Genomic DNA, 22073 nt, shown 5'->3' on the forward strand with positions numbered 1-22073 from the left:
GAAGATGTGGTATATATATACAATGGAGTATTACTGGGCAATCAAAAAGAATGAAATCTTGCCATTTGTAACTATGTGGATGGAACTGGAAGGTATTATGCTAAGTGAAATTAGTCAGAGAAAGACAAAAATCATATGACTTCACTCATACGAGGACTTGAAGAGACAAAACAGATGAACACAAGGGAAGGGAAACAAAAATAATATACAAACAGGGAGGGGGACAAAACAGAAGAGACTCATAAATATGGAGAACAAACAGAGGGTTACTGGAGGGGTTGTGGGAGGGGGGATGGGCTAACTGGGTAAGGGGCATTAAGGAATCCACTCCTGAAATCATTGTTGCACGATACACTGACTAATTTGGATGTAAATTAAAAAATTAAAATTTAAAAAACAGAAAGAGGCAGAGACACCAGCAAAAAAAATACAATAATAATGGTATTTTTTTAATGTTTGTTTTTGAGAAAGACAGAGAGACAGAGAGACAGAGAGTGAACAGGGGAGGGGCAGAGAGAGAGGGAGACACAGAACCTAAGCAGGCTCCAGGCTCTGAGCTGTCAGGAGAGAGCCCTACACAGGGCTCGAACTCACAAACTGTGAGATCATGACCTGAGCCAAGTCAGACGCTTACCCATCTGAGCCACCCAGGCACCCCAAGTGACCAACTCTTTAAACCACACTTAATCTTTAAATAAAGGCAGCAACAAAACCATATTCCTGGCCAACAAGCTACAAGACTCCCTGCTTATAACTGATATCGTGTTAACGCTTTTCCTAAAGAGGATACAATGTTCAACTTTTGCCTTTAGATCTTTGTCATTCTTTTGCTACCTAAACCACCCCTGCCTTTAATATCCTGCATCTTATTTATTGAGAATAAAGTTAGCTCTCATTACCACATTTTATGTTAGCAGCTAAGGGGATGAGAGGGGATAAAACCCCAAAATATTTGGTTAATATGTATGTAAACTTATTCATATTAAATAAAGAAGTAACACTCAGAATCATTACAGTCCTTGATTCTGCAAATGGTTGTATGGTTACTTTTCTAACTATCCATTCCACATTCCCTTAGCCCTTGGCAAGCATCTTTCCCGGAGAGGTCCTGTTTGTACTGGGGTGACCTAAACCTTCATTCCCGAGGTTCATGGCCATTAACAGTCCTAAGTGAATCAGCTTGGTGTAGTTTGCATTGATCTTAGTGAGTGGACATGGGAGTATTAGGAGATGCCCTGCAGGATCTCTGGCATTACAGACATACACCTGCTTACTCCCCTTACAACGAAGGGTCCCTCAGTCAATCAAAGCCCAACCTTGATTGGTTAAAGATCCAAAAACTCATGTATAAAGGGGAGGCCTCTTGAAGAAAGACCCTTCTACAATAAAAAGTTTCTACTGTTAATCTTTCTCCCATTCATACCCAAAGGGGCCTGCAACCCTTTACCAGTGTGACTGTGCATTGGGGACAAGAAATAATCAGATTTATCCAAGATCACAGGACCCCAGCCCCAAAGTGGCACTAATATCCTTGACATATTAAATGTCATTCTGGTCCTTTTGAACATTTGGCTTACCACTGGGACTTAGCAGGAACGAATGCTTGACCAGGGGACACCGAGTTCCCAGGTCACCTGAGCTGCCCGTCCTAACCTGGGTGACCCACCAGTCACAGCAGTGAGTGTGCAGAGAAGCACCCCTTTTCCAATGCGAGTGGCTGTACAAGATCAACTCAAGCAGGTCCTGAAGCCACAAGGGCTTTGCACGAGGAAGTGGGCCCAAAACCCATGGCTCTGACTCCTGCTACCTTAACATCTTTCTCTTGGAAAGAAGAGAAGAATTTGAAGATGTTCCCCGTGACCTTTGCCCTCTGGTGTTCTCCCATCGTCATATTGGTGTCCTCCCATCTGACCTTTAGAGTGGGATTCATGGGAGTGCCAGAGCTCCCCTCCTGAGCCTTTTCTGCAGTTTCCTCCAGCTGGTAGCATTGCAGGCAGCCGAGGTAGTTAGCAAGCTCCAGAAGAATCTGATGTGTCATTGCTCACTTGGAGATGGACAGAGCCCCTGAAAAGGGCCTGACAGTGGCCTCTAGAGGTGACACTGAGCCCTAGCTAACAGCCCGTGAGAAATGCAGGACCGGTCTCACAGGACAAAGGACTTGACTTCGGCCAACAATCCCAGTGAATTTGGAAGCTCATTCCATCCCGGATCTTCCAGATGAGAACCCAGTGCAGCTAAAATATTGACTTCGGCCTTTCAAGCCCCAAAGGAGAGAACCAAGTCAAAACTATCCAGACTTCAAGCTACAGAACTGTGGGAGAAGAAATAACAAAGACTGTTTCAATCCACCAAGTTTGGTATACCTTTTGAAGTCACTAAACTGGGGGCAAATTGTGACACAAAATAAAAAAACGAATACCCTCTCCGAATGGGGATTCACATATGCCCATGTGGATTTCACGAAAACCAGTTGGCTAGAGAAGCAATGCATGAGGCCTGGATTGGGGAGTTCTTCCTAACAGGCAGGCACTGCCGATTCTAGTTTCTTCCAAAACAAGAAGAGAAACAGTGTAAGTAATTTACAACCGGATACACTGGATTTAGACTTTGTTCAAAATGTAACATACACGAAGAGGCGCGGGGGTTAGTGGAATGAGATCCTGTGAAAATCCACTCCAGCATAAAAGCAATACGAACACAGGCATCGTATCTAAATGAACTGGCTCACAACTGTGCAAAGTAACCCAAGGCTTGCCAGGCCAGAAGAGCGTTTACTCCCGAAACCTGGCTACGTCCCAGTAGGAACAGCGAGCCTTGGGCTGTGGTAACAGCACTATTCCCACCGCCCCCTCCCCAGCTCCACGGTGGCCTTGAAACCCATGACCTCACATCCAGGGTAGCTCTGAACGCCAGCAAGCTGTCCGCCACTGGAGGGGACAGAAGTGATTGCAGCTCCCCAGCAATCTCTATTCCTAGACAATTTTCACTGTTTGACGTGCCTGGTGACTCCTTGAAAAGCACCACTCCTGGGGCTTGTCCCATAATTGAACAGTCTGACAGCTTGCTTTTTGTGTACAGCCCTGTTCTCCATCTTAAGGTGCCAGGCAGGACCCCTGTAGGGAGTGTTCAATAGAAGAGACAACAGTGGGCATCTTCGTTTCTGATCTTACAAGGAATACTTCTAATTCTTCACCTAGGAATAGTGTCTGCTGTAGATTTCTGTAGATTTGTATACCCTTCTAAACAAATGCTTTACAATTTTTTTCATGAATAGTCATTGCTTTTTATTCCATGTTGGTTTTTTTTTTTTTTGCATTCTTTTGGATGACTTTGTGACATGCCTCTTCCGATGTGTTAATAAAGTGCCTGGTTATATTGTCTATAAGCTCCAAATTCACTCTTGTCTTACTCTACGGAAATGTTCTGCGTCGTTGAAATGTTTTCTTGCAGCAGTTGTTACCGAAGCTTGTCTATAGAGGGCGCCAGAGACAATGAAAGGGACACTTTGCATCCTGGAGCTGGATGGCCGGCAGAGCCGGCTCCTGGGGGCCCTGGGTGTCCCCAGCACCAGGCTCTGCATCGTGCAGCTTCTCCGGGGCGGGGTGCTGCAGGGCAGTGTGCCCGCAACACTCTGGGAGTCTGCAGTTTCGCTTACACCTCCGTGGGGCCATAATAATATATCAGAGTCTTCTGGTGAGAAGGGCTTTGCCTTGTATGCTCTATCTTAGCCTAGACAGGATACTTCCTGGGTGCTCCTCAGCTCTGAGCAGGAGAGTCTTCCTTGTGGGATCAAACTCAATTCTTGGGAGGTTCCTCTCTGAGTGCTTTAACTTGGCCAAGGAATAAGAGGGGCGGAGGGGCAGTTCCTTGAATGATCTATTTTCACAACGGCAGGGGGAAGTTGGAGGGGAATAGACGATCTTGGGTGCTATAACAAATGACCATAGACTGGGTGGCTTAAGAAACAACAGAAATTTATTTCTTACAGTTCTGAAGGCTGGAAGTTCAAGATCAGGGTGCCAACAGGGGCAGGTTCTGATGCGGGCTTTCTTCTGGCTTGCAGACAGCTGATTTCTTGCATCCTCACGTAGCAGAGAGAATGTTCTTACACCGGTACTGATCCCACTCCCGTAAAGGAGGAGACCTCATAATGTAATTACCATGAAAGTGGAGCCCTTATAATGTAGTTACCTCTCAAAGATCCCACCTGCAAATACCACTGGGTATTGGGATGAGGATTTCAATATATGAATTTATGGGAGCGAGACACACACATTCAGTCCATTGCAGATAGATGCTCTATTTCAGTTTTGGGGACAGTAGCTGCTCCTTATATTTGCTCTTTCTATATTTAGAGTTCTCCTTACTTTTTTTTAAGTTTATTGTTATTTATTTTGAGAGAGAGAGAGAGAGCAAGGGAGGGGCAGAGAGAGAGAGAGAGGGAGACAGAATCCCAAGCAGGCTCTGGGCAGTCAGCACAGATCCCAACGTGGGACTCGAACATTTAACTGATTGAGCCACCCAGGTGTTCCTAGAGTTCTTACTTCTTACTAGCCAGTCTCTTGTTACTCTACTCCCCCTCTCCCCCCGTTATAGTTCATAATTCTTTATATTAATCATTCACTGTTCAAATTACTCTGTGGTTTCTCTCTACTGATGTGATGCATTCTGAAACAGAGCTGGTGTTGTGGGTAGGATGGTCCTTGAGGTAGACCCTTAAGATAAGACTTTGGAGTTTATTTGATTGTGCCTTTGGGCTTGGGTGCAGTGCTCTGCTTCCTGCCAGTGGTAAATGGGATAAATGTAATCCATGGCATGCCGTAACTTCACAATTTGTCACACTGTCACAAGGGATGATTGTGATAAAGTGCCAACCGGAGAACTGGGGAACCAGTGTATCAGTCTGGTTCCAAAAATGCATTAGCGTTCTGGTTATGTCAAATTCTTACAAACATATGGTCATTGTCTGTCTTACATTTTAGCCATTCTCGTGGGTGTTTAATGGCATTACATTGTGGCCTTAATTTATGTGCCTCTGATGATTAATGAGCTATACTTATTAATATATTTAGTGGCCATTTGGGGAATGTTCTTATGAAGTACTTTTTCAGGACTTTTGTCCATATTTTTGGGGGGTTGTCTTTTTCTTATCAGTTTGTAGGAGTTCTAAACTCAACTCCTTTGTCAGATGTATATATTATGAAGACCTTCTATGAGTCTCTGGTTTACTTTTTCACTCTCTTAATAGTGTCTTTTAATGAAAAGAAGTTCTTAATTAGGTCCAATTAACCAATCTTAGATTTATTTTTTGTATCATGTTTAAAAATCTATGTCTATCCCAAAGTCATGGAGTCCCAAGCTTTCTTCTAGATTTCTGATGCATCTGAAATAAATTTTCATGTATGGAATGATGTAAAGATCAAGGTTCATTTTTACCATATGGTCATCTAGTGGACTCACTAAAAAGATTATCATTTCCACACAGATATGCAGTTATATTTTTCTGTGAATTTGTCTATTTCACCTAAGTTTTCAAATTTAATATAAAGCTCACAGTATTTGCCATCTCTTCTTTTTTTAAATGTTTGTTTACTTTTGAGAGACAGAGCATGAGCAGGGGAGGGGCAGAGAGAAAGGGAGATGTAGAATCTGAAGCAGGCTCTAGGCTCTGAGCTGTCAGCACAGAGCCTGATGCGAGGCTTGAACCCACGAACCATGAGATCATGACCTAAGCCAAAATCAAGAGTCAGATACTTAACCGACTGAGCCACCCAGGGGCCCCTACCATCCCCTCTTAAAAATACGTGCTGGATCCATTGTTATGTTTCCTTTCTCACTGCTAATATTATTTATTTGTGGATTACCTTTCTCTTGGTCAATCTCATTAAAGGTTTGTCTGTGTTTTTGTTGTTTTCAAAGGACAAACTTTTGATTTTGTTGACTTTATTGCAGTTTCTATTTCATGAATTTCTGCTTTATATTTACTACCCCTTCTTTCTGTTTTCTTTGGGTTTATTCTACTCTTCTTCCAACTTCTAACATTGGATACAGATAACCGATTGTCAGGGTTTTTTTTTTTTTTCTTTTTTAACAAAAGAGCATAAGGAAGGCTATTCCTTTGAGGTCCACTTTCACTGCATCCAAAAAGTTTTGTTATGTAATATTTTCCTTAATCATTTCTATGTGTTTAGAAGAGTGTTTTAAAATCTCAAAATACATTCTTTTGTTGTTCTTGACTTCTAATTTAATTTCATTTTGTTGAGAGAGTATGGGGTGCATGAAACTGTGTATTTGAACATCATTGAGACCATGGCCCATATATATATATATATATATATGCTTGAGAAGAATTTACACTATTACTGTTGTATATAAGTTTCCATAAATGGCCACAGATCAAACTTGTTACTTGCATTGTTAACATTTATGCATTTACTTATCTTTTGCCTATTTGAACTCACAATAATGTAGAGAATTGTGTTAAAAAATCTTCCACAATAATGGTGAATTTTTCAACTTCCTTCAGTAGTTCTACTTGTTCTTGCTTTATGTATCTTTGAGGCTATTTTATTAGGTTTATGTGAGTGGACAGTCGTCAAACATTTCTGGTGAAATAAAAAGTAGTTATTTTATAGTGACTTTTGCACTGTGATAATGCAGTGTTTGTTTGCAATTGTTTATTTATTTTTGAGAGAGAGAAAGAGTGAGCAGGGAAGGGGCAGAGAGAGAGGGAGACACAGAATCCAAAGCGGGCTCCAGTCTCTGAGCTGTCAGCACAGAGCCCAACAAGGGGGTCAGGCCCACAAACTGTGAGATCATGACCTGAGCTGAAGTGCTATGCTCAGCCCACTGAGCCACCCAGGCGCTCCTGTAATAATGCATTGTTAAAGTCTCTTTTATCTGATATTAATATAATTACCTCAGCTTTATTTTGCTTAATATTTGCCTGGTATAAAAAATATTTGCCTGGTATAAAATGTTATTTTTTAAATAATCACTCTGTGTTCTCATATTTTAAATGTTTCTCTTTTAAAAAACATATAACTAGAATTAAAAAAAAATCCTTACTAGAGAAGGTGATCAACATGGCAGGGAAGTAGGGGGACCCAAAGTGCCCTTGTCCCTCAAACACAGCAGTGTTGAGGCCAGAGGACTTGGAATTCCAAGAGTCTGGGCTGAAGAGTGACAGAGACATCTCCAGGGGCCCACGGGGACAACTTGGTAGGCCACAGGTGTGTGATTACGAACTGGGAGAGATAAATGGGTGGCGTAGGCATGCAGGGGAGGGATCCCTGAAATGCCCAGAGTCTAAGAGACCCCCAAAAACGAACCACCAGAGTCCAGAGTCAAAGCTAAGCAGCAAGGGTCATTTATTGCAGGTTCGAACCTGGACCTCTGCGCCCTCGTTGCCGGTGACGCCGAGAGGCCCTGAGAGAGGTTTTTACACCCCTTTTATAGACAGGTACAAACAAGTCATGGGGAAATCAGGAATTTTCCAGTTACAGAGCTGCGATTGGTTTGTGTTTAAAGTTGGACACTTAACAGTATTCGATTGGTTCCTGCCTTTAGGTCAGACCACAACCGGGGGTACGGGTATCACAATGATTGATCAGGAATACACGGATGTGCCAGGCAACAATGATTGATCAGGAGTACACGGATGTGCCAAGTAACAATGGTTGATCAGGAATATACGGATGTGCCAGGCAACAATGATTGATCAGGAATACATGGGCGCGCCAAGCAATTGTACAGAAGCGGAACAAGCTGGTTAAGCTTGGTTAGGTTTCAGTTTCCCGTAACTTAAGCTTTTAAGTTTTAATTTTCTCAGGCCTCTCATCCCCTTCTGCAGAGAGACAGAGGGAAGAGAAAGAGAGGCTGTGGGGGTGTAGGATTGTATTTGCACAAGAGAAAGACCGGGGACCGGGGACTGGAAAAAAACGGAGAAAGATCCAATCTCTAACTGCAGGGTTCGTTCCCGACTGGGGCCGGCTGCCCAGTTGGCGCCCCTGGGGAGGAGGGAGCCAGCCCCGGAACTGGTAACTAGTTCAGAGGCGCAGTTGGCAGTGGGAGAAAGCAGTCCCCTCCCTCGAGTGCTGGGGGAAGCAGGTATATAACCACTCAAAGGGCAAAGACTGACTGCGCCCACCAGCCAGAAGCCATTTATCGGCGGGGCGGGGCAGCACTTTCTTGGTACCAGGGAGCACAGAGTGGGACCCTTTAAGACATCGGGGTTTAGGTCCCAGCCGAGCACCTGGAAGGCACGGGGGACTGTGGAGTGAAAAAAAAATGGCCGCTCACACCCACACAGCACTGTGAGGACACCCTGAACAGGGTGGTTTGGGACACCCAGTCCAGGGAGGAGAGAATGAAGTGTCGCCAGTTTTCTCCCAATCACCAGCAAGGTGGGGGGCTTCAGGGAACGGGCCAGGGGCCAGGGTGGAGGCGGGCCCGCTTACACCAAACCACGCCCCTCTGTGCCTGGTAACTACGTGTCTACCCAAGCAAGATCATTGCTGACCTGGGGCCCCTGGGTGGTTCAGTTGGTTGAGCATCTGACCTCAGCTCAGGGCAGGATTTCATGGCTCCCAGGTTCGAGCCCCCTGTCGGGCTCTGTGCTGACAGCTCAGAGCCTGGAACCAGCTTTGGATTCTGTGTCTCCCTGCTCTTGCTCTCTTTCTCTCCCTCTCAAAAATAAATAAACATGAACTTTTTTTTAAATTTAAGATTGATGCTGACCAACCAGACAACCCCTCCTCCAGACCAGTGCTGCCACTGGTTCCAGGGCACCCAGCAGTTTTGCATTTTCTGATTTAATCTGGGGGCAATTCTTATTACATATATATATATATATATATATATATATATATATTCTCCCTTTTCTTCCTCTTATTTCTCTCCTTCTCTAGTCTGGTTATTCTGGTTGTTAGTTTGTTTAAGCAGACATACTTAATCTATTCTCTTTACATCTGTTCTGCATCTCCTTCTTTATTTTCCTCTTTCTCTCTGGATTAAGCCATATAGTTTCTCTACCTGGTCAATTTTCTTTTCTTTTCTTTTTCCTTGTCCCTGTCATTTGTCTCTTTGTATGGGATAAGGCTTATTCCACCACCACCACCCCCATTTAAAATTTTTTTCCCAGGGTTACTTCAACTAACAAATCAAACCACACGTGGTGGAGGGTCCAAACCACCACTATGAGTAGGAAGATAAAGCAACCAGAGTCACAACAGCAGAGAGCATGTAACACACTCCCAAAACACTCCCTGAAGGGCCAGGGCCTGGACAGTGTATGATCCCACTTTAATATAGTAGTGCTTGCAGGTGCAGGACACTTAACAAGCTTTTAAAACACATCAGGGACAGAAAACTAGCCAAAATGATGAAACAGAAGAATTCTCCTCAAAAGAAATTCCAGAAACAAATTACAGCTAAAGAATTTATCAAAACAGATATAAACAATATATCTGATCAAGAATTTAGAATAATAGTCAGAAGATGAATCACTCCACTTGAAAAACGCATAGAAGAAAGCAGAGAATTTATTGCTGCAGAGATCAAGGAACTAAATAACAGTCATGATGAATTAAGAAATGCTATAAATGAGGTGCAAAATAAACTAGATGCAGGGACAGCGAGGCTGGAAGAGGCAGAGAGGAGAATAAGTGAAATAGAAGATAAAATTATGGAAAATGATGAAGCTGAGAAAAAGAGAGAAAAAATACTAGACCACGAGGGGACAATTAGAGAACTAAGTTACTCAATGAAATGTAATAATATCCATATCATAGGAGTTCCAGAAGAAGAGAGAGAGAAAGGGGAAGAAGTGTACTTGCACAAATTACAGCTGAGAACTTCCCCAGTCTGGGGAAGGAAGCAGGCATCCAAATCCAGGAGGCACAGAGAACTTCCTTCAGACGTAACGGGAATAGGTCTTCTCAATGATATATTATAGCGAAACTGGCAAAATTCAAAGATAAAGAGAGAATTCTGAAAGCAGCTAGGGACAAACGGGCCTTAACCTACAAGGGTAGACACATAAGGGTAGTAGCAGACCTATCCACTGAAACTTGGCAGGCCAGAAGGGAGTGGCAGGAAATATTCAATGTGCTGAATAGGAAAAAGAGGCAGCCAAGAATCCTTTATCCAGCAAGGCTGTCATTAAGAATAGGAGAGATGAAGGCTTTCCCAGACAAACAAAAGCTGAAGGAGTTCATGACCACTAAACCAGCCTGTAGGAGATCTTAAGGGAGACTCTGTGAGTGGAATGCTGCAAAGACTACAAAGAATCAGAGACATCACTACAAGCATGAAACCTACAGATAACACAATGACTCTAAATCCGTATCTTTCAATAATAATGCTGAATGCAAATGGACTAAATGCTCCAGTCAAAAGACATAGGGTATTGGAATGGATGAAAAACAAGATCCATCTATACGCTGTCTAAAAAAGACCTGTTTTAGACCTGAGGCCACCTTCAGATTGACAGTGAGGAGCTGGAGAACTATCGTGCTACTGGAAGTCAAAAGAAAGCTGGAGTTGCCATACTTATATCAGACAAACTAGATTTTAAATTAAAGACTGGAACAAGAGATGAAGAAGGGCATTACATCATAATTATGGGGTCTATCCATCAAGAAGAGCTAACAATTATAAACGTTTATGCCCCCAATTTAGAACACCCAAATATATAAATAAATTATTCACAAACATAAGCAATCTTATTGATAAGAATACTGTAATTGCAGGGGACTTTAATACTCCACTTAACAGCAATGGACAGATCATCTAGGCAGAAAACCAATAAAGAAACAATGACCCTGAATGATACACTGGACCAGATGGATTTGACAGATATATTCATAACTTTTCATCCAAAAGCAGCAGAATACACATTCTTCTCAAGTGCACATGGAACATTCTCTCCAATATAGATCACAAAACGGGGTCACAAAACAGCCCTCTATAAATATAAAAGAATTGAGATCATACCATGCATATTTTCAGATCACAATGCTATGAAACTTCAAATCAACCACAAGAAAAAGTATGGAAAACCTCAAAATGCATGGAATCTAAAGAACATCCTGCTAAAGAATGAATGGGTCAACCATGCAATTAAAGAAGAAATAAAAAATACATATGGAAGCAAATGAAAATGAAAACACGACAGTCCAAACACTTTGGGATGCAGCAAAGGCAGTACTAAGAGGAAAATACATTGCAGTCCGGGTCTATCTCAAGAAACAAGAAAAATCCCAAATACAAAAATCTAATAGCACACCTAAAGGAACGAGAAGTAGAACAGCAAAGAAACCCCAAGGCCAGCAGAAGAAGAGAAATAATTACAGCAGAAATAAACAATATAGGATCCAAAATAAAAACAGTAGAACAGATCAATGAAACTAAGAGCTGGTTTTTTGAAAAAAATAAACAAAATTGATAAACCCCTAGCCAGATTTCTCAAAAAGAAAAGAGAGAAGACCCAAATAGATAAAATCATGAGTGAAAATAGATTTATTACAACCAATCTCTCAGAAATACAAGTAATTATCAGGGAATACTCTGAAAAATTATATGCCAACAAACTGGACAACCTGGAAGAAATGGACAAATTCCTAGACACCAACACACTACCAAAACTCAAACGCGAAGAAGTAGAAAATTTGAACAGAACCATACCTAGTGAAGAAATTGAATCAGTTATCAAAAATCTCCTACCAAATAAGAGTCCTGAGCCAGATGGCTTCCAGGGGAATTCTACCAGACATTTAAAGCAGAGTTAATACCTATCCTTCTCAAGCTGTTCCAAAAAATAGAAACTGAAGGAAAGCTTCCAGACTCATTCTATGAAGCCAGCATTACCTTGATTCTTGAACCAGACAGAGACCCCACAAAAAGGAGAATTACAGGCCAATATCCCTGATGAACATGGATGCAAAAGTTCTCAACAAGTTACTAGCAAATTGAATTCAACAGCATATTAAAAGAATTATTCACCATGATCAAGTGGGATTAATTCATGGGCTGTAGGGCTGGTTCAATATTCACAAATCAATCAATGTGATACATCACATTAACAGAAGAAAGGATAAGAACCATATGATCCTGTCAATAGATGCAGAAAAAGCATTTGACAAAATACAGCATCATTTCTTAATAAAAACCCTCAAGAAAGACTTCACCAAAAGGCTGCTAGAACTGATACATGAATTCAGCAAAGTCGCAGGATACATGAATTCAGGAAAGTCACAGGATACAAAATCAATGTACAGAAATCATTTGCATCTCTATACACAAATAATGAAGCAACAGAAAGAGAAATCAATAAATCAATCCCATTTACAATTGCACCGAGAACCATAAAATACCTAGGAATAAACCTAACCAAAGATGTAAAAGATCTGTATGATGAAACCTATAGAAAACTTATGAAGGAAACTTAAGAAGACACAAAGAAACGGAAAAACATTCCATGCTCATGGATTCAAAAAACAAATATTGTTAAAATGTCATGACTACTCAAAGCAATTTACATGTTCAATGCAATCCCAGTCAAAATTGCACTGGCATTCTTCTTAAAGGTAGAGCAAACAATCCTAAAATTTGTATGGAACCACAAAAGACCCCGAATAGCCAAAGCAATCCTGAAAAAGAAAAGAAAAGTAGGAGGCATCACAATCCCAGACTTTAGCCTCTACTACAAAGCTGTAATCATTAAGACAGTATGGTGTTGGCACAAAAACACATAGACCAATGGAACAGAACAGAGAACCCAGAAATGGACCCACAAATATACAGCCAACTAATCTTTGACAAAGCAGGAAAGAGTATCCAATGGAAAGAAGACAGTCTCTTCAACAAATGGTGCTGGGAGAACTGGACAGCAACATGCAGAAGAATGAAAGTGGACCACTTGCTTACACCATACACAAAGATAAACTCAAAATGGATGAAAGACCTAAATGTGAGACAGGAAACCATCAAAACCCTAGAGGAGAATACAGGCAACAACCTCTTTGACTTCAGCCAAAGCAGTTTCTTGCTCAACATGTCACCAAAGGCAAGGGAAATAAAAGCAAAAATGAACTATTGGCACCTCATCAAGATAAAAGTCTCTGCACTGCAAAGGAAACAATCATCAAAATTAAAAGGCAACCACTGGAATGGGAAAAGATGTTTGCAAATTACACATGGGATAAAGGGCTAGTATCCAAAAATCTATAAAGAATTTACCAATCTCAATACCCAAAAAACAAATAATCCTGTGAAGAAATGGGCAGAAGACATGAATAGACGTGTCTTTTCCAAAGAAGACCTCCAGATGGCCAACAGACACATGAAAAGATGTTCAACATCACTTATCATCAGGGAAATACAAATCAAAAGCACATTGAGATACCACCTCACACCAATCAGAGTGGCTAAAATTAACAACTCAGGCAACAAAAGATGCTGGAGAGGATGTGGAGAAATGGGAACCCTCTTGCACCGCTGGTGGGAATGCAAACTGGTGCAGCTTCTCTGGAAAACAGTGTGGAGGTTCCTCAAAAAATTAAAAATAGATCTACCCTACAACCCAGCAATAGCACTGCTAGGAATTTACCCAAGGGATACAGGAGTGCTGGTGCATAGGGGCACTTGTACCCCAATGTTGATAGCAGCACTTTCAACAATAACCATATTATGGAAAGACCCCAAATGTGCATCAACTGATGAATGGATAAAGAAGATGTGGTTTGTATATACAATGGAATACTGCTTGGCAATGAGAAAGAATGAAATCCTGCCATTTGCAGCAATGTGGATGGAACTGGAGGGTGTTATGCTAAGTGAAATAAGTCAGTCAGAGAAAAACAGATATCATATGTTTTCACTCATACATGGACCTTGAGAAACTTAACAGAAGACCATGGGGGAAGGGAAAGGGAAAAAATAGTTACAAACAGAGAGAGAGGGAGGTGAACCATAAGAAACTCTTAAATACTGAGAACAAACTGAGGGTTGATAGGGGTGGGGGAGAGGGGAAAATGGGTGATGGGCATTGAAGAGGGCACTTGTTGGGATGAACACTGGGTGTTGTATGTAAGTGATGAATCACGGGAATCTACCCGCCAAACCAAAAGCACACTATATACACTGTATGTTAGCCAACTTGACAATAAATTATATTAAAAAAAATCCTTACTGGCAGCCTTTACTGGCAAGTGTAGTCTATTTATATTTATTATAATTACAGATAATATTTGGACTGTATTTAGCAAGTTAACTTGTGCTTTTACTTTGTATTTCTTTTTTTAAGTTTATTTATTTTGAGAGTGAGAGAGAGCGGGGGAGGGGTAGAGAACCAGAAGGAGAAACCCAAGTAGGCTCCACGCTGTCAGCACAGAGCCCAACACAGGGCTCGAGCTCACAAACTGAGATCATGACCTGAGCCGAGATCGAGAATCAGCACTTAACCGACTGAGCCACCCAGGCGCCCCCTTTGTATTTCTTTATGCTTATTTTCTCCTTCTTTATTTTTAATTTTTTAATTTAGATTTTTGACAATGAATTAAAACATGAGTGAATGCTCTTGTGGATTTTTTTCCTGCTAACAAAGCTCTTTTGTGGTTGGCACTTACTATTTGCTTACATTTAGGTCTATGGTCCACTTTGGGTCATTTTTGTTTATGGTGTGAGGAAGGGGTCTGACTTCATCCTTTATTTATGGATGTCCAGTTCTCCTGGCAACATTTGTTGAAAAGACTTCATTTCCCATTGAATAGTCTTGGCACCCTTGTCGAATTTCAACGGATTATAGATTAAGGATTTATTTCTGGACTCTCAGGTTTGTTCCTTTGACCTCTATATCAATTCTTACGTCGGTACCACATGGTCTTAATTATTGTAGCTTTGTAGCAAGTTTTGAAATCTGGAAATGTTTATGATGTTGCATGTGGTAGTCAGACTACTTAACTAGAAGGTGATTGATCCGCTAAAGACAGACAAGATTTTGTTTAGGACATTTGTGGATTATCAAAATATCAAGTTTAGCTTGCATGTTTATTGCATGAGTAGGTTACTTTGTAATACTTTAATATTTAGAATACCCTTTTTCACTGAATCCCTACATCTACCCAGTCCACGTTTATTTTTCTCAAGCATAAGGGGAGATGTGTGTTAAGCATCACAGACACTATCCTGTTCATGCTTTATCTCTTGTAATCCTTAAAGCAGCCCAATGAGGTAGATACTGTTTTACGCTTATTTTATGGTAATAGAAATTTTGAATAAGAATTTAACTGGTTCTGCCAGGTTTAGCCAATTGAAAAGTGGCGGAATATAGATCTATAAGATTCCAGAGACTGCACACTCTAATACTATATCACACTGCCTACAGTTATGAGTTCAGCAGAGAATTCCTTATTTACATGAAAATAATTTAACTGATAGCATGCAGGATAATTTGTGTCAGACTATAAAGCTTCTTTGCCCCATTTGTTGATTTTCAGTGGGATCATCCGTCCATTAAGTTTAACAGATCTTAGGCTGGGCACACCCTTGAAATTATACATCGAGTTTTGTTTGTAAGGGGTCTTTCTGAGAAGAATGTAGGTTTAATCACATCATCCAAAGAGGTTAAGGCCCAGTACTCAAGGTTCTACGGACTAAGTGTAAAAGAATTCCATGGAGCTTAGGTTCTTCCAAAAGGAGAACAAGTATGGTCCTTTAGTTGGGATGATGGTATAAGGGAGGTCAGCCCACTCTTAAACCTAGCTTGTAGCAAAAGGGAATTGTTCTGGACCTAGTGGTGAGCCTATAGGCAGTAGTGATGGTGGACTGAATAATGACTTAGCTGAGGGGTGATGATTCTAGATTCTAAAATATAATAGAGATCGTAGATATGAGATTCTAAACTCTGTTTGGTGCCATGGTGCACATCGCCAACAGTGGCCACGTCCTCCCTAATGGATAGTACATTTAAGCTGTATAGCATCAAAGTCTTTTCCACTGATTATCCACTTTCCCATTGGAGTGCTCTACTCAAACAAATAGCTAACTATGAGAAGAATCTGAAGACAACAACTTCTCCATCTCAAAAGACTAATCCAGAACAACCTAAAAGACTTTATACTCTCAGCTATCTGCTTCAAGATGATAATAAGGTAAGATAACTATGACTATTTCTGCCTAAATTGTGGTATTCTTTGTATAATTATTTTCTTCTTCAAACGATGAGTGTAAGTCATGTGCTCTACTTCTATTTATTTAAGGGACAAAGTATGATACAAGGAATCTCATGTGAACAGAAAGTAGGAGCCTCCTGATCCAAGAGTGTGTTAGTTGAACAGAAAGAGTGGTTGCCATTTATTGGAGTAGAAGCTGGTGTTTTAAATGATCCCATTTAATACTTACCACCGTTTTGTAGATGAGTATTACTATCCCCCCTTTCATAAGAAGAAATCAAGGCTGACAGTGGTCAAACGTGTTGCTCTGAATGACACAGTTGACAAAAGATAGAGCCAGGATTTGAATCCACATCTTTCTGGCTCCAGAGTCTATATTTGTTCCCACCCCACCCCCCAGTAACTCCCTTCGTATTGAGATCACAGTTTACTTTCTCTGTTTCCATTTTTCAAGTCATTAGTGCTCTATCTAGAAAATAAGTGTTCCTCTTGAAATTGAAGTACTAGGTGATGTTGCCATAGTTGGATTGTCCTATGGACATCTTAATGGGAGATGTGTATAGTGTGCATGAGAGAGACATACTGACTTGACTATTGAAGCACGCAGGCAAAGAGGATCATAGCTGCTCTCATTGGAGAGATCATTGACATAAAGTCACAGAACATGCAACAAATTCTTCGGTAACAACACAAGACTTGAAGTTAGCCACCTCACCCCAAACTCCTCAGTTAACTGGAGTTTTTCTTAATTTCCTGTGCCTTGGTTTCCTCATTTTTCACAAGAGAGATAATCACACCTAAGTCAGAGGGCTTGGTGGAGGATTGAGTTAGTGTAGAGCATTTAGAACAGTACCTATTGGAGACTAAATGCTCAATGAAAATGTTTTCACCATTCTGGATTCCTCTTTTATGGGAAGCGCAAACGTGCCGGGAAAATATTTTTTTATCACAACTGTATTCAGATAAGGTAGTTATCCTTTGATGAAAACAGCTTTTAGCTAACGTATTACACCCTTGACTTCCTGTTTTATCCACCAACACTGAAAAGAACTCCCTATACCCACCCAGCTCCAAGGATGACATATTTAAATCTTGATAAGGTTAGAGGTGGGGAGATTTACACGTTCAATCTATTCTTCCTTTTACCGTCTCCATGTATCATTTAATAAAGTGTTAATCAGTATTTGTTAATAGAGTTAAAGCACAAAGGGACAAAAAAGGTATTTTCTTTTTTCTCCAACAAAAGCTGAAGCAAAATGGTGTGTACTTCTCCAAAGAGATAACCGTGGGTTTATAAGCTTGATTGATGAAAGCCACTCATTCTCCAGCAATCTTAGCAAACGTGGTTGTCCCATGTTTGGTTTTGTACAAAAACCTTGTATTTTACCTTCTCCTTATTTCACTTAGGTTATACTAAAATTGGATTGCATTTTCTGAAAACATAGTGTGGGCTAAGTGAATATAAATCTTTGGACCATGATTAAAACTTATATTAATAATATAAACGCATGGCTGTCTGTGCATATGAAGAGTGCAATTTTGCAATGATTGGATTTTGTCTTTAATGGAATGTGTTCACTGATGTTTTTCAGCAAATAAAGAATGACAAAGGATATCAGGTTGAAGCAGGGCAACAAAAACAAATGAAAAGTCCTAGGAAGCCCAGCAGCTGCCCATCATCTAAGAGAAGGCCAAGTACGTCACCAAGGTTAAGCGAACAGGAAAGAGAGGGGAACCCCATCTCTAGGGTTCAGCCAGGTCAAAGGAAATATATAGTTATGTCCTTGAGGGATGGACAGGTACAAACACGTTTGCAAGCGGAGGGGCAGGTCTGTACGTTGGGTCCAACCATTTGGGCAGTGTAAGAGTTAGAACAAGCAGGTTCCCAGGGCGCCTGGGTGGCTCATTTGGTTAAGCGTCTGACTTTGGCTTGGGTCACGATCTCACGGTTTGCGAGTTTGAGCCCCACACCGGGCTTTCAGCTGTCAACTGAAAGCAGAGCCCACTTTGGATCCTCTCCCTCTCTCTCTTTCTCTCTCTCAAATAAATAAAGGTTTTTTAAAAAGCTGTAGAATAAGCAGGTTCCGGACACACAAAAAGATGATGGGCTCACCACCAGGATGGATCTGCTCATATTCTCCTTGTCTTCACGTTGTGTTCCTGCTCTAACCCAGTACAGTCTGGCTGCTTCTTACCATAGCCCAGTGAAGCTGTTAGCGTCAATTTCACCAGTGGCTGCTACACTTTGGCATTCATTTCTCAGAAGCATGTGATGTATTTGTTCACTCTGGGCTCCATGGAAACCTACTTGGTTCCCAGACACTGCGTTCTCCTGGATTCCTTATCCCCTGGCTAGTGACCCCTTTTCCTTCTCCCTTTTCTGACTTTTTCCTCTTCTTTCCCACCTGTAATTCTGCAGGGGCCCAAAGCTGGATCTTGGGCCCTTGTCTCTTCAACCCGCTCTCCCCTTAGGCGATTCCACACAGTCTTAGAACTTTAAATATTATTTGTACTGCAAGAACTCTCACCTTTATACCTCTAGACTACAACTTGCTCCTGAACTTCAGACTAAAATACAACAGCTTACATGACCCCTCCAATCAGCGTCTACTACATACCTAAAATACAATTGGTTCTGCCTGAACTTCTGACCTTCCTCCTCTCCAAAAATGCTCTACTTTCAGCCTACTCGATCTCAGCAAATAATACCATCCATTGGTGTAACATTTATTTATTTATTTATTTATTTAATAATTTAAAAAAATTTTTTAATGTTTATTTATGTTTGAGAGAGAGACACAGGCACACAGAGCGTAAGTGGGGGGAGGGGCAGAGAGAGAGAGAAGGAGAGGGAAACACAGAATCTGAAGCAGAACCCAGGCTCTGACCAAGACGCGGGGCTTGAACTCACAAACCGTGAGATCATGACCTGAGCCAAAGTCAGAAGGTAAACCGACTGAGCCACCCAGGCACCCCATTCGTGTAATATTTATAAAGGTGTAACAACCTGCTGTCCAGCGCATGGGAGCCATGGAAGGCCTAGAAGCTCCAATACTTAGATTTGCAGATATCCATAGTGTAAATAGCCCCACCATGGACTAGTTCAAGCTACCAACCTGAGGTCACTGAACCAGAATCAGGACAGATTGACCACATCTGTGACACTTGTGAGCAATTGCCTAACAGCCTGCACACACCTGGCACTATTATTTCTCCAGGGGTTCAGGACAAAACGCTTAGATTCACTCATGACTCCTCTTGTTATTCTGTTCTTCATCTCTCACCTCCACCCCTTAGCAAGTACAGGCAGCTTAACTCCCAGTATCACCCTTTGTATCACCCTTGCCTGGATCACCCTTGGTCTCTATCCCTCTAGTCTGTGCTGCCACCGTCTGTCCCCAAGCTGCTACAACAACTTCTCATCTGATTTCCCTGCTCTCCCACTTGACCCTCCTGACCCATCACTGCCCTGCAGCCCAACTGACCCCGTGCGCACAGAAATCCGATCCTGCCACGTCCATCGTGAAACCCGCCATCAACTCCCCCGAGCACTCAGAACAGAATCGGAGCTCCCGACGCTGGTCTACACGCTCTGCAGGACCCGGGCCTGCCCTCCTCTCCTGCACGCATCCTCTGGGTGTCCTCCTTGTTCTCTCTGCCTCAGTTCTTTGCTCCACGGCCCCGGCTCGTCCCCTCCTAGGGCCCTGCACTGGCCCTCATGGCAGCGAGAAGTCCTCCTCACATGCACAGGCTGCCCTGTCTCCTGTTCCAGACTCTGCCCAGGGGTCACCTCCTCAGAGGGCCCTGCCTGACCACAGGGTCCTGGAGGCTCCCTCTCCTACTCTCTGTCACATCCCCAATGTCTTCCTTCCCAACGCGAATTCACACTTTATTATTTCCTTTGCCCATTTTACTTGTACCACCTGACCTCCCCACGAGGATCTAAGTTCCATAAGAGCAGGGATTGTCTCGATGCCGATCGCCCAGCACTCGGCAGTGTCTGGCACAGAGGGGGCTGAGAATATGAAGCAGGGGTGTCAGACTTGGAACAAAAGGAAATTCACCTTTCTGAGACAGAAAAGACAAATGGGGAGGATCATATACGGACTGGGATTCTTGGTGATGGAGTGCCAATATCAGATATCTTGGCATCAAGTAAGATAGATATTCTGCTTTCCACCTTGTAAAGGGCATCGAGGAGGCATTAAATCACGAGTGTCAGGGCTCTGTGAGTGTTTGTTAGTTGTACTGTCAAACTGCATTTCTGTATGTATTCCCAGTGCCAAGAGAGAAAAAGTGACTTATGGTATGATCTTTATGGAGACCTACTTGTGGGATCTGATATTTCCACTTGGTGTCTACTTCCGCTTTAAGAAACAAACAATTTTCTCAAAAGTGCAGAGCCCGGGGATGTCCCCCGGGGGGTGATGAAATGCACCTGCCTCACAGCTCAATCTCTTAATTTGGTTTTCAGGAGCCACTGTCACTCACAAAGTCCGTGACAAGAAGATGAAAAATAATCCAACCCCACCTGATGGCTTCTTGCCAAATGCTGCTGCGCCAGCAGTCACGAATGTAGCAGGAAATGGTATTCCACTCAACCAACAGCATTCGCTCTCTGATGACTTTGCTAAAGACGGCCTGTCTCGCAAACCTGGTAGTAATTCACCTGGAGGAGGAGCCAAAAACAGCAGTGTCTCCGCAGGTGACCCAAAAGTCCCAGTGGTGCCTTCGACAGGAGTTGTGCCAAAGGAAGTGCCAATGAGTGCTGCTCTGGCACAGAAAATTAATAATGATATAAAACATCAATTAATGAAGGAAGTTCGGAAGTTTGGACGAAGTAAGTAGGGACAAGATGGCTCTTAATAAAACCATGGGAAGTCTCATTCTATGATTTAGAATAGATCCAACCCACCTCTTGGACTCATCCTTTGGCTGAATTGGGTTTTTACAGAATTTAGGATGGTTTCTCTTTAACTGGTCTCGAAATTCACGATACACCTCTTAAAATTGTCTGTTTGGCTTGCTTGGTGTTTACAATAGTTTCCTTAGTAAGCATTCAAAACACAAACACTATGCAACCCTCTAGCCCGTGAGAGATGATTGCTGAGGCAGTGGATGCACTAAGAATGAGTTCTAAGCCATCTTTGTGTTTTTAAAAATACTGAATTTTAAAAATTATTTTCAGGGTATGAAAGGATTTTCACCTTGTTTGAAGAAGTTCAAGGGCCTCTTGTAGTCAAGAAACAATTTGTTGAATTTACCATCAAGGAAGCTGCAAGGTAGGTGGAAAAAAGAACTCTTCATTTTTTTTTTTTAAGAACTCCTCAATTTTTTTAAAGCAGTTGTGTCCAATGCTGAACAGGGGCAAAACCAAGCCCTGGCCATCATAGTCTGGGCAGGGGAGGGCATGGGCCCTCAATTGATGACACTCTTGGTATTTTGCTAGACTACATCTTCCCAAGAGGATGCATTTTCTATTCCCATGGAGATTGTAGGCTCTATTTTGTATCCACTACTATGACTAGCACATTATAGATGCTAGCACATTATAGATGCTAGGTATCTTCTGGTTCCTTAAATTTGTCTTAATTTCAGGTTTAAAAGAGCAGTCTTGATTCAGCAGCTTGAGAAGGTACTAGAAAACCTGGAATCCTGCTGCCATCTCAAGAACGTTAATCACAAGAAAAGCAGAGAATTGTGTTCTTGCAAAGACCAGTGAGAAGCAAAGGCGAATTTCCTATGTTGTAAGATGGAATAGGGTAGTGTTGAAGCTCCCCAAAATGTTGTAGTCAAGAAAATTCCCTTCTAGAGGCTAAGATAAAAAGGAGTGGAGTCTTTTAATTTTATGGTTCTCCATCAATAAAAGCTGGGCTATGGCCCTAAGAATTTCTTATGAAA

General features: G+C 41.9%; 1 protein-coding gene across 1 annotated transcript; it reads left to right on the forward strand.

The window, feature by feature from the left end:
- Positions 1 to 15919: 15919 nt before the first annotated feature.
- LOC102952590 (integrator complex subunit 6-like) lies at positions 15920 to 22073 on the forward strand. Its single transcript, XM_042974755.1, has 5 exons — positions 15920 to 16151; positions 17765 to 17867; positions 20647 to 21012; positions 21361 to 21454; positions 21771 to 22073. The coding sequence occupies exons 1-5, from the start codon at positions 15954 to 15956 to the stop codon at positions 21892 to 21894; spliced, it is 885 nt and encodes a 294-aa protein (XP_042830689.1). The 5' UTR covers positions 15920 to 15953; the 3' UTR covers positions 21895 to 22073.

This window comes from Panthera tigris, chromosome X (assembly GCF_018350195.1).
Source record: "Panthera tigris isolate Pti1 chromosome X, P.tigris_Pti1_mat1.1, whole genome shotgun sequence".
Taxonomy (NCBI): domain Eukaryota; kingdom Metazoa; phylum Chordata; class Mammalia; order Carnivora; family Felidae; genus Panthera; species Panthera tigris.

Bases quoted from the DNA above. Each gene is read 5' to 3' on its own strand.
- LOC102952590 (XM_042974755.1), top strand. From the start codon at position 15,954: ATGGATAGTACATTTAAGCTGTATAGCATCAAAGTCTTTTCCACTGAT. The intron at 17,868-20,646 runs GTACGTCACCAA...TTTGGTTTTCAG, and splicing joins ATCATCTAAGAGAAGGCCAA to GAGCCACTGTCACTCACAAA. The intron at 21,013-21,360 runs GTAAGTAGGGAC...AATTATTTTCAG, and splicing joins AGTTCGGAAGTTTGGACGAA to GGTATGAAAGGATTTTCACC.